The sequence below is a fragment of the Ranitomeya variabilis genome, chromosome 4 (assembly GCF_051348905.1).
Source record: "Ranitomeya variabilis isolate aRanVar5 chromosome 4, aRanVar5.hap1, whole genome shotgun sequence".
Taxonomy (NCBI): Eukaryota; Metazoa; Chordata; class Amphibia; order Anura; family Dendrobatidae; genus Ranitomeya; species Ranitomeya variabilis.
The window spans coordinates 390,743,222-390,760,964 of NC_135235.1; the positions used below are offsets into that span (position 1 = coordinate 390,743,222).

At 47.1% G+C, this 17,743-nt stretch overlaps 1 protein-coding gene across 6 annotated transcripts in view; it reads left to right on the plus strand.

Moving 5' to 3' along the window:
- The window catches only part of LOC143767172 (gastrula zinc finger protein XlCGF66.1-like), an 83,556-nt gene that overhangs the window by 43,270 nt on the left and 22,543 nt on the right, over positions 1-17,743 (plus strand). Inside the window, exon 1 of one of the 6 annotated variants that reach the window (XM_077255261.1) lies at positions 15,342-15,438. The exons of the other annotated variants lie outside the window; for them this stretch is intronic. Within the exon in view, the coding sequence (XP_077111376.1) occupies positions 15,415-15,438 (24 nt within the window). The 5' untranslated portion in view covers positions 15,342-15,414. Of the gene's footprint in view, positions 1-15,341; positions 15,439-17,743 lie in introns of those variants that run through there. 6 annotated transcript variants of the gene reach the window in all.

Consider the following 17,743-nt stretch of genomic DNA (forward strand, 5'->3'; position numbering starts at 1 on the left):
CAGCGAGTTGATCCACATGCAAGGACAGACCCTGAACCTCCATATCAGCACCAAAATCCTGAACCACCCAGAGATTAAGGGGAAAAAAAAAGACAAAACAAGCTACAAAGGAAAAAAAAAAGACTCATAACTTTCTTTTCCCTCTTTTGAGATGCATTTAACACATTGTGGGCCAGCTGTACTGTTATGACCTGGTGGTTAAGAGGCCACACTGATATGACCTGGTGGCTAAAACGCAACATGGGACGAGCTCTGAGAAGGTGGTATCTCTACTGACCGCAGTCCCTAATCCTAACAACAACACTAGTAATAGCCGTGGGGTGTTCCTGACTCTCCCTAGACACCTCTTCACAGCCTAAGAACTAACTACCCCTAAAGAAGGAAATAGAAAGCTATCTTGCCTCAGAGAAAACCCCAAAAGGAAAGACAGCCCCCCACAAATATTGACTGTGAGTGAAGAGGGAAATGACGTACACAGAAATGAAATCAGATTTCAGCAAAGGAGGCCAATACTAAACTTGATAGACAGAGAGAAAAGGATACTGTGCGGTCAGTATTAAAAACTACAAAATCCACGCAGAGTTTACAAAAATGAACTCCACACGACTCACGGTGTGGAGGGGCAAATCTGCTTCCCAGAGCTTCCAGCTAGCCTGAATATGACATAGTGACAAGCTGGACAAAAAGAGACATATTTGCAGAGCAATAGGGTCCAGGAAAATGGACAAACAAAACTAGCAAAAACTTATCTTTTGCTGACAAGGACAGGCCATATGAGAAATCCAAGGAGAGAACCAAATCCAACCAAGAACATTGACAGCTGGCATGAACTAAAGCCCAGAGCAGGTTTAAATAACAAACCCAGGCAAGGCGATTAGTGAAGGCAGCTGCCACAGCTACGTAAGGAGCAGCAGTTCCACTCGAAACCACCAGAGGGAGCCCAAGGGCAGAACTCACAAAAATACCATTAGCAACCACAGGAGGGAGCTTCAGAACAGAATTCACAACACTTGTGGCTACGATCGCTCTGATTGGCTGTTGAAAGTGAAACAGCCAATCAGAGCGATTTGTAATATTTCACCTATGAAAATGGTGAAATATTACAATTGCAATATCATCGGCCATGGCTGGAAACCCTGATCTGCCCCCCCCCACCGCCACCAATCGCCTCCCCAGTCCTCCGTCCTGTGCTCTGCTCCCCTCCGTCCGCCTGTCCGCTTCCTCGTCCTCCTGGCCGCTCCCCCCGTGCTCCGATCCCCCCCCCCCCCCCGTGGTCCGATCCCCCCCGTGCTCTGATCCCCCCCCCCCCCTCATACTTACCGAGCCTCCCGGTGTCCGTCCGTCTGCTCCATGCGCAGTGCGCCCGCCGAATCTGCCGGCTGGCACATTTGTTTACAGGTACATTTTGATCACTGTGATAAAACCTATCACAGTGATCAAAATAAAAAAAATAGTAAATGAACCTCCCCTTTATCACCCCCATAGGTAGGGACATTAATAAAAATAAAGAAAATATATTTACTTTTATTTTTACACTAAGGTTAGGGTTAGAACTAGGGTTAGGGCTAGGGTTAGAATTAGGGTTAGAATTAGGGTATGTGCACACGCTGCGGATTTCGCAGCAGAACCGCAGCGTTTCCCATAAGTTTACAGTACAATGTAAACCTATGGGAAACTAAATCCGCAGTGCACATGCTGTGGAAAAAACCGCGCGGAAACGCAGCAGTTTATATTCCGCAGCATGTCAATTCTTTGTGCGGATTCCGCTGCGGGTTTACACCTGCTCCAATAGAAAACTGCAGGTGTAAACCCGCGGCGGAAACCGCACTAGAAACCGCGATAAATCCACAGTAAAAACCGCAGCGGTTTTGCACTGCGGATTTATCAATTCCGCTGCGGAAAATTCTGCAATGGAATCCGCAGTGTGGGCACATACCCTAAGGCTATGTGCACACGGTGCAGATTTGGCTGCGGATCCGCGGCGGATTGGCCGCTGCAGATTCGTAGCAGTTTTCCATCAGGTTTACAGTACCATGTAAACCTATGGAAAACCAAATCCGCTGTGCCCATGGTGCGGAAAATACCGCGCGGAAATGCTGCATTGTATTTTCCGCAGCATGTCAATTCTTTGTGCTGATTCCGCAGCGTTTTACACCTGTTCCTCAACAGGAATCCGCAGGTGAAATCCGCACAAAAAAACGCTGGAAATCCGCGGTAAATCCGCAGGTAAAACGCAGTGAATTTTACATGCGGATTTTTCAAAAATGGTGGGGAAAAATCTCACACGAATCCGCAACGTGGGCACATAGCCTTAGGGTTAGGGTTGGAATTAGAGTTAGGGTTGGAATTAGGGCTAGGGTTGGAAATAAGGTTAAGATTAGGCTTGTGGTTAGGGTTAGGGGTGTGTTGAGGTTAGGGTTGTGGTTAGGGTTGGGATTAGGGTTAGGGGTGTGTCGGGGTTAGGGTTGTGGTTAGGGGTGTGTTCGGGTTAGGGTTGTGGTTAGGGTTATGGCTAGAGTTGGGATTAGGGTTAGGGGTGTGTTGGGGTTAGTGTTGGAGTTAGAATTGAGGGGTTTCCACTGTTTAGGCACATCAGGGGTCTCCAAACGCAACATGGCGCCACCATTGATTCCAGCCAATCTTGCGTTCAAAAAGTCAAATGGTGCTCCCTCCCTTCCGAGCCCTGACGTGCGCCCAAACAGTGGTTTACCCCCATGTCACGGGTTCCTTCTCCGGTATCACACAATCAACAGAGCCAGCGAAGAGTGAACAATCCCAAGACATTTATTTAGGCAAAACATGAAAGGTCCATATATACGATCCATCACACAAAGGATAAAATATTCCAGAACACAAATGCATTTCAGTAACAGGATAAAAGTCCAACAATCCAGCACAGAGGATAACAGTCCATATTCTCTTCTTTCTCTCTGATATGCTCTTCACATCATGGTTCCACATCAGACTGATCTCTGTGTCTCACCTCCCTGATATTATTTACAAGTCTCCCCCCTCATTCACAGGCCAGGAGGGGGAAGGTCTCAGGGGCTCATTGTTTCAACAAGCTAGGTCAACATGTCATTAGCATAATAGCAAACAACATTATTCACTGACACTGTGGAGAGATAACAATACAGAACTGTGGGGAGAATATCAGATGGCAAATAACAACTCATCCTACAAGATACAGTACCACCATGATAATCAGTAAAATAGAAATATACACAAAAATGATACCCACATAGCATATCACCCCATCACAACCTCTCCCCCCTCATAGTAAGTGAGCACGCCATTAGGTCTACACAGACCTCTGTCCTGCTCACTTTAGTCCACTTTGCTTCACTGTTTATAGTGCCTTGTACAGTGGCAGGGGTTGCAATAATCATGAGCACTTGTCCATAAATTCCCGGGTCCTGGCTTTATGGTCATACCAGGCTTTTTGACTGGGCTGGGCCTTTCGCTGATGTTCATTAGCCAAGGTAGCTAGCTGGGCGAGACAGTCTCTGAACTTTAGATCGTAGGGAATGATGGGCGTTACGGTATCTGCGATATCTCCCTCCAATTGTTCTTTCAGAAGAAGGAGAGGCCCACGGACCTTCTGCTCCCACAAAATGACTTGGCAACTCCCCAATGACATTTCCAAGGAGGATATCTGCAGGAAGTCCTCCCGTAACGCCAATCCAACACAGTTTTTCTCCAAAACCGAAATCCAAACGTACCAAAGCTCTCTGTATATATTTGTGGACACCCCCGCCAGGACAATGGGAATTCCCGGGCCATGGTGAATTGCCTCGGGTCGAACCACACAGGGGTTAGCGATAGTCAGGAATGCCCCTGTGTCTCTAAATCCCGACACTTTGTATCCATCAATTAAGACATCCTGCAGGTGGCAATGCCGTTGCTGTGTATTTCTGATGGAGAAAGGTCGGAGTCCGTACACTCCAGGAGGGGTATCTATGGTGTCGTGGTCGGTGGTCCACTCTGGTGGGGGGGTTCCTCTTCCTCAGGGGGGATGGAGTGCACAAGATGCACTGGACGAGGTGGGGCTGCGTGGGGCTCCCTCCGAATCCTTGAGGGACAGCCAGACTGCAAATGTCCAGGTTGCCCACACCCGTAACATCTCCTCTCTGTGATACCCCCAGGTTGTGGTTGGAACTGTTGGGGCCCAGGATTGTGAGCTGTGATTGTCATCGGCCTGCGGCTGGTGGAGGGGCAGATATAATCGGAGGGGGATGGGGCGCGGTCGAAGGCCGTGGTTCATTGTCCAGAAGCCTCCTCCATTGCGGTCGGATAGTAAGGGCTTCATCGGCCAGGGCTGCAGCTCTATCCACTGTGCACGGCGTGCGCTCTGGACCCATTCCCGTACCTCTGCGGGGCAATGGCAAGAAATTGTTCTATAAGGAACGCCTGTATAACATCTTCCACAGTAAAGGCATTTTCTGCTTCCAGCCATCTCCGACATGCCTGGGACATCTCATGTGCATACATCCTAAACGACCCCCCCGTAGTGCATGGGAGGTCTCGGAACTTGGCCCTATATGAGTCTGGGGTGATAGCATGGTAATCCAGGATATTCTGCTTTACAATGTTATAATCCCGATTCCGCTGTGAGTCAATGGTTCGGTAAGCCTCCGCCAGGCTACCGTTCAGGAGTCCCACTAACAAACGCATCCAGCCAGAGTGGGGCACCTCCATCACAGCACACTGCTGCTCAAAGTCCTTGAAGAACCCCTCCACATCTCCGGAAGCCTCATCAAATGGCTTAAACTCTGTCCGGGTGATCCGTACAGGCTCCCGGATCGTTGGGTTTACATTCCACATTGCGTTACTCCCTCTTTCAAGCTCCATTGCTTCTTGTCTCCGCTGTGCCCAGCAGGCAGCCTCCTCCTTGTACTCCTGAGAGAGGCCTGGGCCCAGAACCGCCATCTCTTCTTTGTACCACACCACCCACTGGCTTTTTGGGGTGGGGGTCCTCGTCTCCAGTGCTCGTCCTTCAGACATATGGAAGTAGGTGGTCTGGCTAGCACCCACCAGTAGATCGATTGAGGCCTCTTTAGTCAGTCCCTGGTAGTTCAGGCCCAGGTCTCTGGCTCTCTCCTCTAAACTGGATACAGTCCAATTTCTGTACTCACTCTGTGTGTGGTTCTCCATTAGGTTACGCTCTGTTGATTCCGCTGCTTGCCACCAGTTGTCACAGGTTCCTTCTCCGGTATCACACAATCAACAGAGCCAGCGAAGAGTGAACAATCCCAAGACCTTTATTTAGGCAAAACATGAAAGGTCCATATATATGATCCATCACACAAAGGATACAATATTCCAGAACACAAATGCATTTCAGTCACAGGATAAAAGTCCAACAATCCAGCACAGAGGATAACAGTCCATATTCCCTTCTTTCTCTCTGATATGCTCTTCACATCATGGTTCCACATCAGACTGATCTCTGTGTCTCACCTCCCTGATATTATTTACAAGTCTCCCCCCCTCATTCACAGGCCAGGAGGGGGAAGGTCTCAGGGGCTCATTGTTTCAACAAGCTAGGTCAACATGTCATTAGCATAATTAGCAAACAACATTATTCACTGACCCTGTGGAGAGATAACAATACAGAACTGTGGGGAGAATATCAGATGGCAAATAACAACTCATCCTACAAGATACAGTAACACCATGATAATCAGTAAAATAGAAATACAGTATACACAAAAATGATACCCACATAGCATATCACACCCCACATATGGGGTACCAGCATACTCAGGACAAACTGGGCATCAACTATTGGGGTCCAATTTCTCCTGTTACCCTTGCGAAAATAAAAAATTGCTTGCTAAAACATAATTTTTGAGGAAAGAAAAATGATTTTTTATTTTCATGGCTCTGCGTTATAAACTTCTGTGAAGCACTTGGGGGTTCAAAGTGCTCACCACACATCTGGATAAGTTTCTTGGGGGTTCTAGTTTCCAAAATAGGGTCACTTGTGGGGGGTTTCTACTGTTTAGGCACATCAGGGGCTCTGCAAACGCAACGTGACGCCCGCAGACCAATCCATCAAAGTCTGCATTTCAAAACGTCACTACTTCCCTTCTGAGCCCCGACGTGTGCCCAAACAGTGGTTTACCCCCACATGTGGGGTACCAGCATACTCAGGACAAACTGAGCAACTATTGTGGTCTAATTTCTCCTGTTACCCTTGTGAAAATAAAAAATTGCTTGCTGAGGAAAGAAAAATGATTTTTTATTTTCACGGCTTTGCGTTATAAACTTCTGTGAAGCACTTGGGGGTTTAAAGTGGTCACCGCACATCTAGATTAGTTCCATAGGAGGTCTAGTTTCCAAAATGGGGTCACATGTGGGGGAGCTCCAATGTTTAGGCACACAGGAGGGGCTCTCCAAACACGACATGGTGTCCGCTCACGATTGGAGCTAATTTTTCATTCAAAAGTCAAATGGCGCTCCTTCCCTTCCGAGCCCTGTTGTGCGCCCAAACAGTGGTTCCCCCCCATATGGGGTATCGGCGTACTCAGGACATATTGTACAATAACTTTTGGGTTCCAGTTTCTCTTTTTACCCTTGGGAAAATAAAAAAAATTGTTGCTAAAAGATCATTTTTGTGACTAAAAAGTTAAATGTTCATTTTTTCCTTCCATGTTGCTTCTGCTGCTGTGAAGCACTTGAAGGGTTAATAAACTTTTTGAATGTGGTTTTGAGCACCTTGAGGGGTGCAGTTTTTAGAATGGTGTCACTTTTGGGTATTTTCAGCCATATAGACCCTTCAAACTGACTTCAAATGTGAGGTGGTCCCTAAAAAAAATGGTTTTGTAAATTTCGCTGAAAGAATGAGAAATCGCTGGTCAAATTTTAACCCTTATAACTTCCTAGCAAAAAAAATGTTTCCAAAATTGTGCTGATGGAAAGTAGACATGTGGTTAATGTTATTTATTAACTATTTTGTGTCACATAACTCTCTTGTTTAACAGAATAAAAATTCAAAATTTGAAAATTGCGAAATTTTCAAAATTTTCACTAAATTTCCATTTTTTTCACAAATAAATGCAAAAATTATCGACCTAAATTTACCACAAACATGAAGCCCAATATGTCATGAAAAAACAATCTCAGAACCGCTAGGATCCGTTGAAGCGTTCCTGAGTTATTACCTCATAAAGGGACAATGGTCTAAATTGCAAAAAAGGCTAGGTCATTAAGGTCAAAATAGGCTGGGTCATGAAGGGGTTAAAGCCGAGTACTAAGAAGCGTTATGAACTGTGCTTTACAGTTCACATTTTACAGTTACATTTTAATGTAATGTCCTGATACAGTGTGTAATGGACTGTTTGTGGTACGGTTTATGACTTGATAATAAACCGCATAGACTGTTATGTGCAAAAAGTGTTCCTGTGTACCTTGAATCCCATTGCTAAGCGAGTATTGCCTTACCCGTTAGTGATCGCAACGTTACATATGGTGCTAAACTGCGAGCAACGGTCCAGGGAGCACGTGTGGACGTAATTGCTGTGGCTCGGCAGGGCCACGAAGATTGCAAGCGTCTGGCTGTGGCTCGGCGGGGTTACGAACTTTTGCTGTGGATCAGCGGGTCCACGAAGCCTGCGGTGGAGCCATGCAGAGCCTTGCGGACTGTACCTGCAGTCGCAGCAAGAGGTTCTGCAGCAGCCGGAGCTGCAGTGGCAGCAGCAGCGGCTTGTGATCGTCAGCCGCTGACATTGTGGTCCAGGTCGTACAAACTCTTAAAGGGCCAGTGCAAGCCCAGAAACATAGTGTTGTACTGTGTGAACTGGGGCCTGAGGGCACCGTGGGGGAGTCCACGGGGTGTACCCCAGGGAAAGGGTGGTGTCCCTAAAAGAGGTGGTATCCCCAAAAGGGGTGGAGACCCAAAAGGGGGCGATAACCCGAACAGGGATAATTGCCAAAAAGGGGTGGAATCCCAAAAGAGGGTGGTAACCCAAACAGGGATAGTGGTCCAAAAGGGGGTGGAGTCCTGGGGAATAGTATTTTCCCAAAAGGGGCGGAGTGTCCTGAAGGGATGCCGCAGACTAACTGTTGCCCAGGGCAAATGAATTATGTGTGTCCAGTCTGCTATGTGAGCTATCCACCCGGCGAGAGTTTACGGGGGTGTGCCCTGCTTATGCATGAGAAAGAAATGTGCGGACTGGTCGATTCTGGGAGCCCGGTGACTCTAGTGAGGGTTGCACCCAAGGGATTTGAAATACCCAATAGGAGGGTCAGGGTCACCTGCATCCATGGGCGCACAAAGGACTATCCAGTGGCCAGGGTGGTCCTCGAGACAGCCAGGGACAGTGCAATCCATGATGTCGCCATAGTCTTAAACTTACCCTGTCTGGTGATAATAGGCCGGGACTCTGGGCTGTTCACAGACCTGTGGGACAGACCTGTCTACAGCAGGAGAATGGAGGGCTCTCTACTGATGGGGATGCGTACTATAAGGCGGTAATGCCTCCCAAAATTGACAGGTCAGATGTCGGGTTGACCAGTGGGAAGGGGTCCTCTGCCCAACTTACGGACCTGATTTCACCAGACGTGTACCCCAAAATGACTGTTAGTGATGTCATAATTAAAACCTGTGGAGCTGACACCCGGTTAGAAAGCAACTGGAGGGTTCACCGTGTTAGGGGTGTGACACAGACTCCGGGGGTTACTGTCACATGTCATTGCCAGTAGCAACCGCTAGAGCTGAGTACGATGTTGTGCTGTCAGAAATACTGACACAGGGGAACGACAGCGCTCCACAAGGTGAAGTCAGGAAGGCGGGGGCAGCCATATCAGAAAATATGACCTGTTTACATGGGGACTGCTAGTTCCAGGATGACCGATTGGGTGGTGGTGACTCCCATTCAGATGATGACACCAGTGGAAAAGAGTGCAGTAAGGCTGACTCGGGTACAAACGGCAAGTCTTCCTCCCATCGCCGTAGACGTAAAAGAGGCAAAGGGGCTGAACCAGTTGCACCTTGTGAAGATTTCAATAAAGGTGAGGTGATGGAAGATGGTGAAGGCTCCAGAAAACCTGATGCTGAGGACCTGGAGTGTGTGAGGTACTCTAAATCCCAGAGAAATGGGACAAAGCTAAGAATGTCGCCGCTGAAACCCAAGCGAGGGCTGAAGGTGACAGTGCTGAGTCCAAGGGTGCAGAGGTGAAGGAAACCACCAAAGGTGTGGGGCCTGAGGCAGATACCTTCTTGCATAATGAAAACTCAACCCAACCAGAGGGTGAAAGAAGTGAGTTAAGGAGAATCCAGGAGGCAGTAGAAGCCCGGCTGAAGAAAGAGGAGCTTCGGAAACAGGCTGCTGAGTGCCGAGTGGGTGCCTTGGAGAAAGAGGTGGGGGAGCTCAGAGGTCACCTGTCAACATGGCAAACTGTGACCAAGGCCCTAAAGGAAGACGTGGAAGTGCTCAGAGAAGCACTAAAAGGCCCTCTACAAGAGAAAGAGGTGGTGGTCACAGACTTCTCGTGCCGGTACCAGAGTGGTAACGAGGTGAAGCTGCTAATGCAAATCTTGGCCAGGGGTCTGGAAGAGTGTAAAGTGGAGGAAGAATTGGAATTAAAACAGAACAAGAGTCACCCGATCGTGGCAGATGTCTTGATGAAAAGGTCCATGGTAAAGCAGGAGCCGTCCGTCCATGAAGAGACTGAGACCCCGCTTTTCAAGAGCATAATAGAGGTACCTGAAGACATGCGAGAAGCATGTGCTAGTAAGGATGTGCATGAGGCCTTTAGAAGGGCAATAGAGGCGTGTAGCGTGTACTGGGCCCCAGAGACTCAGCAGTTGGTCATACTGTCGACTAGGGAAGTCACAGTGAAGCAGGTGGCGGTCGTGAGTGACATGCACCTATACTTCCTCCGCACAAAACAGAGGATCATGTTGAGGAATAAGGAAGCCGCTCGACGTTTGGAGCGTGCAAGGAAAGCTCAAAGTCGACTGGGCTTAGTGGAAGACATAATCCAAGTACCCAAAGTTCTGGTGGCGAAAGTCATTGGGAGACTTGGAAAAGTGATGGAGGAAATCGTGAGTAAATTCGGTGTGGCGACGGTTAGGATTCCGGCTGATGATGAGCCCAAGTAGAGGGTGTAGATGGGATGGTTCCATTCTTCGTGGTCGGGTCAACTGAGAGCCTTAAGAATATCTGCATGCTCCTAGAATATCGCATGGCGTACCTAAGAGAGGTAGAGCAGCTGAGACTTGAGGGACTGCAAGTTAATAAACAGCTGCAGGAAAGGCGAAGAAGATGGCTGCCACTTTTGACCCGAAATGTGGACTAACAAAGGGGTGGAAGTACCCAGCCTGAAGATAAATGGAATGACTGCTCTCTGGGTAACAAAGACAATAAAAGAGATTGCCAACAGAGAGACAACCGAAGGTGGCCTGATGAAAAAGTTAGAAGTAGTGACTCCTCAGTTAGCTCAGTGCTGAGTGACCAAGGCGGGAGACCTTGTAGCAAATATAGTGACAAACGGTCAAACTCCGACCAGACAGTAGCCTCAACTGTAAGTGGGTCTCATGACCGCACCAACCGTGGGTGGCGGCCATGGAGAGAAAGGTTGGGTAAAGGGACATACTGGGAAAATGTGGTGACTAAAGGTCTGTTGACACAGACAGGTGGTGACTTGAAAACTAAAATTCAAGACCTACATGTTGACCGCTGGAGGCGGGAAAAACCTAACAAGGGTGTGATGATGAGGGGTGCTCAAACCTGACTGAGAGGGCCCGCTCAACTAGTAGGGCAAGGTGACTTAGGTACCCGGTCTCAAGACCCCTGGTGTGTGACAAATGTTCAACCCCACAGGATTGAACAGGGGGGGGGGGGATATGTGATGCAGTGACCTCTGTTACAGGTAGGGGGCGCTGCATGGTCTTCCCAGAATACGCATGGAGGTGTATTGAGGCCACAGGAATGCATGGCAAGCACAGGCATAGCTGTCAGGGCTAGTTCTGAGAGCTGGGCAGGTCGAACTAGCCGCACACACACCACCCATCTATGGGAGTGGTCGCAGCTTGATAATGTGACCAGGGTGTGGGTCGCATGGCTTTAATGTGTATGGTTCCTGTGTATGGATCTGAATGCTTCTGGGCTGGAAGGTCCTGTGAAAGGAAAGGCCTGGGTGTTGGGAGGTCCAGAGTGGGGACCGGATCCCTAAATAGCACCTGGTGAGGCTGTGATCCTGAGTGGCCTGGGTGTTGGGAGGTCCAGAGTGGGGACCGGATCCCTGAATAGCACCTGGTGAGGCCGTGATCCTGAGTGGCCTCTGTGTTGGAAGGTCCTGGGAGTAGGACTGGATCCCTGAAGAGCACAAGGTGAGGCCACGGATCTACAGAGCCGGTGACGGCTATTGTGTGGGGGAAGCTACCGTCCTTCAGTGGGTCTGGAATCGACTAGTGTATGTCAGCTTCTCCAGTGGATATAATGAACTGTTCGGCGTGTGGTCTCCTGCGGAAACTGGGCAGAGAAGTCTGGCGTATTTAGAGACCCTGTATTAAACCTGAGTACTAAGAAGCGTTATGAACTGTGTGGTCACCCATGGTAACTAGACGGACTGAGGTCCAGCATGATTAGTGACCGCAACTTAATGTGATGTGTGGTACGGTTTTTGACTTGATAATAAACTGCATAGACTGTTATGTGCAAAAAGTGTTCCTGTGTACCTTGAATCCCGTTGCTAAGCGAATATTCTACCCGTTAGTGAGCGCAACGTTACAGTATGTACAGTGGGGCAAAAAAGTATTTAGTCAGTCAGCAATAGTGCAAGTTCCACCACTTAAAAAGATGAGAGGAGTCTGTAATTTACATCATAGGTAGACCTCAACTATGGGAGACAAACTGAGAAAAAAAAATCCAGAAAATCACATTGTCTGTTTTTTTATCATTTTATTTGCATATTATGGTGGAAAATAAGTATTTGGTCAGAAACAAAATTTCATCTCAATACTTTGTAATATATCCTTTGTTGGCAATGACAGAGGTCAAACGTTTTCTGTAAGTCTTCACAAGGTTGCCACACACTGTTGTTGGTATGTTGGCCCATTCCTCCATGCAGATCTCCTCTAGAGCAGTGATGTTTTTGGCTTTTCGCTTGGCAATACGGACTTTCAACTCCCTCCAAAGGTTTTCTATAGGGTTGAGATCTGGAGACTGGCTAGGCCACTCCAGGACCTTGAAATGCTTCTTACGAAGCCACTCCTTCGTTGCCCTGGCGGTGTGCTTTGGATCATTGTCATGTTGAAAGACCCAGCCACGTTTCATCTTCAATGCCCTTGCTGATGGAAGGAGGTTTGCACTCAAAATCTCACGATACATGGCCCCATTCATTCTTTCATGTACCCGGATCAGTCGTCCTGGCCCCTTTGCAGAGAAACAGCCCCAAAGCATGATGTTTCCACCACCATGCTTTACAGTAGGTATGGTGTTTGATGGATGCAACTCAGTATTCTTTTTCCTCCAAACACGACAAGTTGTGTTTCTACCAAACAGTTCCAGTTTGGTTTCATCAGACCATAGGACATTCTCCCAAAACTCCTCTGGATCATCCAAATGCTCTCTAGCAAACTTCAGACGGGCCCGGACATGTACTGGCTTAAGCAGTGGGACCCGTCTGGCACTGCAGGATCTGAGTCCATGGTGGCGTAGTGTGTTACTTATGGTAGGCCTTGTTACATTGGTCCCAGCTCTCTGCAGTTCATTCACTAGGTCCCCCCGCGTGGTTCTGGGATTTTTGCTCACCGTTCTTGTGATCATTCTGACCCCACGGGGTGGAATTTTGCGTGGAGCCCCAGATCGAGGGAGATTATCAGTGGTCTTGAATGTCTTCCATTTTCTAATTATTGCTCCCACTGTTGATTTCTTCACTCCAAGCTACTTGCCTATTGCAGATTCAGTCTTCCCAGCCTGGTGCAGGGCTACAATTTTGTTTCTGGTGTCCTTTGACAGCTCTTTGGTCTTCACCATAGTGGAGTTTGGAGTCAGACTGTTTGAGGGTGTGCACAGGTGTCTTTTTATACTGATAACAAGTTTAAACAGGTGCCATTACTACAGGTAATGAGTGGAGGAAAGAGGAGACTCTTGAAGAAGTTACAGGTCTGTGAGAGCCAGAAATCTTGATTGTTTGTTTCTGACCAAATACTTATTTTCCACCATAATATGCAAATAAAATGATAAAAAAACAGACAATGTGATTTTCTGGATTTTTTTTTCTCAGTTTGTCTCCCATAGTTGAGGTCTACCTATGATGTAAATTACAGACGCCTCTCATCTTTTTAAGTGGTGGAACTTGCACTATTGCTGACTGACTAAATACTTTTTTGCCCCACTGTATGCATGGTATATGTATGTATGTATGCATGGTATATGTATATGTGTATATGGTATAACTGTATGTATGTGTATGTATATGTGCGTGCGCGTATGTCTAAGTGTGCATGTCTGTGTATGCATTTCTGTGTCTGTATGCACATGTCTGTGTTTACATATGCATTTTTGTGTGTATGTCTTTGGGTGTCTGCATGTGATTGTCTGTGTAAGTGTGCGTGTCTCCCTGGGTGTGCTTGTACGAGTCTGTGTGCATTTCTGTGCAGATGTGTCTTCACACGTGTGTGTTTGTGGACGCATGCTTCCCTGTGTGTATGTGCGTGCGTGCGTGTCCACATTTCTGTGTGTGTGATTCTCTGAGCATGAATTTCCGTGTGCATATCTGTGTGTATGAGCATCACTGCGTGTTTTCTGCGTGTGTGCAATCTGCAAGTGTGTGTGTGTCTGCTAGTGCATATCTGTACGCACGTGTGTGTGTGTCTTCGTGTGTGTGTATGTGTGCTTCTGACTGTCTGTGTGCTTCTGACTGTCTGTGTATGTCTTTGTGCTCTTCCAAAGATTTATTATAGTTGGGGAGGAGAAATTTTAGGAGACAGTATGGGGAGAATGTGTGAAGAAACAGCATGGTGAACGAGGGGAGTGGGGAATGGGTGTGTGAACAGAAGGGGGATGTATGAAGAGACATTATGGAGAGTAGGAGGAATGTGAGAGGAGACAGCATGGGAAGAGAAAAGTGTGAGAGGACACAGAACAGAGACTACATAGTGTGGGGGATGTATATAGATGCGGCAGTATGGGGGACAGGGTGAGGGCACAGCAAGGTGGAAATAGTATGCTGATGAGAGGTAGTGTGATGAGGGGGCACAGTTTAGAAACTGGGCAGTGTAGGGGGGACACCATGTGAGCGTACAGTGTGAAGAAGAGACCCCCTATAGAAAAGAGAGGACAGTGTGGAGGGCATGTACCATAAGAGGGACAGTGTGGGTCATATTTTTTCAGGGAGCATTGTGAGAGTAATAAGTGTATATAGGGGCTTAGCGTGGGCAGATATTTCTGTTCAGGAGCATTATAATGACACTGCTATCTTTAAGGCTATGTGCACACGTCCGGAATTGCCACGGAAATTTCCGCTGCAATTCCGCAACTGTGTCGCTGATAAAACGTATGCGGAATTGGCATGCATATTCCCGCTAAACACTAGCGTTTTGCAAGCGTAATTAGCTTGCAGAATGCTAGCATTTTCCAAGCGATCTGCAGCCTCGCTTGGAAAACTGATTGACAGGTTGGTCACACTTGTCAAACATAGTGTTTGACAAGTGTGACCAACTTTTTACTATTGATGCTGCCTATGCAGTTAAAAATAATAAAAAAAATAAAAAATCGTGATATTCTCACCTTCCGGCGTCCACTGCAGCCTTCCCGATCCTCACGATGCTCCCGTTCCCAATAATGCCTAGCAGCAATGACCTCAGATGACGTAGCAGTCTCGTGAGACTGCTACGTCATCACAGGTCATTGCCGCAAGGCATCCCTGGGAACGGAAGCATCGTGAGGAGCGGGAAGGCTGCGGGGGTTGCCAGAAGGTGAGAATATCACAATTTTTTATTTTAATTCTTTTTTTTTTTTACAGGTATATGGTTCCCAGGGCCTGGAGGAGAGTCTCCTCTCCTCCACCCTGGTTACCAACCGCACATAATCTGCTTACTTCCCGCATGGTGGGCATAGCCACATGCGGAAAGTAAGCGGATCAATGCATTCCTATGTGTGCGGAATCCCCGCGATTCCGCACAAAGAATGAACATGCTGCATTTTTTTTCCGGAATGCAATTCCGCCGCGGAAAAAAACGCAACATATGCACAAAAATTGCAGATTGCATTCTAATAATAGGATGCTTAATGTATGTGGGTTTTTTTCACGGTTTTATTGAGTTTTTATAGCAAAAAACCATGAAAAAAATCGAAAAATCCTGAACGTGTCATGTGGGGATGTGCTGCAGAAGACCGGAGAAGATGGAAGTCGGCGGAGAACAGCTGTGGATGAGAAGAGTCATCGTGGAGTCTGGACAAGATGGAGATGAAAAGGAAGAGAAAGGTATATGGGGCTGACCTGACATTACAATTGAGGAATCATGTGCTGATGGTGGTTCAGATGATGTATTCATGTAGTAGCATGTTTGTGCCTGTCTGCATGTTCGTGTGTGTCTGCCTGTGTCTGTGTATCTGGAATTATATGTATTTTTGTAAGATGCATATGTAACAATGTATTGTGGTGTATAAAAACATTCATATATTTGGGCAGATTACTAAAGCTATTAGGGTTCTTTCACATGTGTTAGGGAATTCCATTTGTCTTTCCATGTTTAGAAACAGCCAAGTGACATTTTCTAACCCTGACATAACTGTCACCTGAGGGATGTGCTTGTATGGAGCAGGTTCAGGAGCTGAGTCTGCTCCATACCAGGCACATGTCAGCTGTGATACATAGCCGGCATCTGCCTGTAATAGCAGTGATCTGAGCCCGCCTTGATTGTTGCTGTTTTAATTATTTAAGTGCCCTTGTCAATGACTGACAGCGGCATTTAGATGACACGATGGCCGGTGCCTGCACTCACCTGCACCCATCAGCCTCCTGTGATGGTGCAGTTGTAGGTTGCTGATGGTTGCCATGTGTTGCTGCCATGTTAGTCATTCCGTGAAGCCCAGCCTGAGGATGGGCTCCCTGGACGCTGTCGCCATCACAGTGTTGGGACGTTATTACAGCGCGCTCACTTTGTAGTTAGTGGTGACTGTAATTTCTCCCTCCTTCCACTGACCCCATCATAGGAAACGACTGGCGGAAGGGAGAATAAAGCTTAATTTTCTCCCTGCAGCCAACGCTTTCCTATTAAGCCAGGTAACCAGGCTTTAAACCCCATTTACCTGCAGATTAACCCTATATCTGCAGATAATTAGCATTTCTCAAAGTGACAAGTTACCCTTAAAGGGTCTCTGTCAGTACAGAATGACTGTTCAAGCTAAGTCCTGCCGCTCGGTCCTTCACCTTCCCGCCTCTTTGTATTCCATCATTCTCCACCTCCACTAATTTAATTGACAGCTCTGGCTTCTTAAAGTCAGAGAAGGATGGACATGGATGGAAAACAAACAGGTGGGAAGGTGTATATAAATGATTGGCCACCATGATGGTCTGAGCGCTTCCGCTTGGTTTGAACAGTCACTTTATTTTCCTAATGAGGTTTATTACAAATACATTTAACATTCCTGTTCTTATATAATCTAAAAAAAGTTTATAGTAGCTGCAGAGTGGGCCCCTAGAGTTAATGACCCTGGTGGGCCCTAGGCACCCCAGTCCGACCCTGCATGTATTCATGCATGACACCTGTCAGCTTTACATTGGCAGATCTCCTGTTAGACCCTGCGTCTGGCAGAGTGTAACATACCAGCATAGCTGGAAGACCCGTAGGTCATCATTGACCATAAGCTGCCATGACAGCCTTTGGTTCCCCTGTGATCAAGTCGCACGGGTGCCGGAGATGTGAGGGAGGAAGCCCACTCTCTCTCACAATCTCTTAAATGCTGCAGTCGCTATTGATTGCGACATCTAGAGGATAAAACATGGTTAACATCATCAGGACCTGAGCCAACCAGATGCCGATGATGTCGCCAGTCAGAGCTATCACTCTGCATCGGAATCCCAGTGCTTGCAGCACTCTGGGGGGTCCCTTGCTCTGCAAGACCGCTGACTGTAGAGAGACATATTGGCACTGCACAGAGCCCAGCAAGCGCCGATGTTTATTTAATGTCACCGATCAGAAGCAGGGTAATAAGCTCACTGATAGTAGCCATCATTTACATAGAAGTAACATATCTATCCCTCAATCTACAACTTTTCCTTCTTGGTGTTGTAAATTCATGGTTGAGGAATTTAGATGAGAGAGGCAAAAGCTGCTCTAAATTTATCATAATTGCACTCCTAGTTTAAAGCCTCTTGCAAGACGTGTTGCACACTATTGGGGCATGTTACATTAATGAGGTGGAAAACTTATCATAAACACAAATCTGGCATTTGTAAAGGGTTTTTTGTGCAAATTTCTGGCTCATTTTGCTTGGTAAATCTCAACCAATATTCTGATGCTGAATGTCATTTGGACTCTGTGGCAGCCTCCAATCTGATGAGGAGTCTAGAGCAAGACGTGAGTAATAACAGGCGTCTGAAATTTGGCATCTGGCCTGTAGTCTAAAACATCAAGTCTGAATTTTTGGGGTCTGATTTGGCTTAAATGGGTTATCTAGGCTTCATAAAAAATGGTAGCTTGAACAACAAATGATCTCTAAGGTGGCTGTCGTCCATTTGTACTATACGTTTTCATTGTTTTATCTTCTGAAAAATTAATATTTTA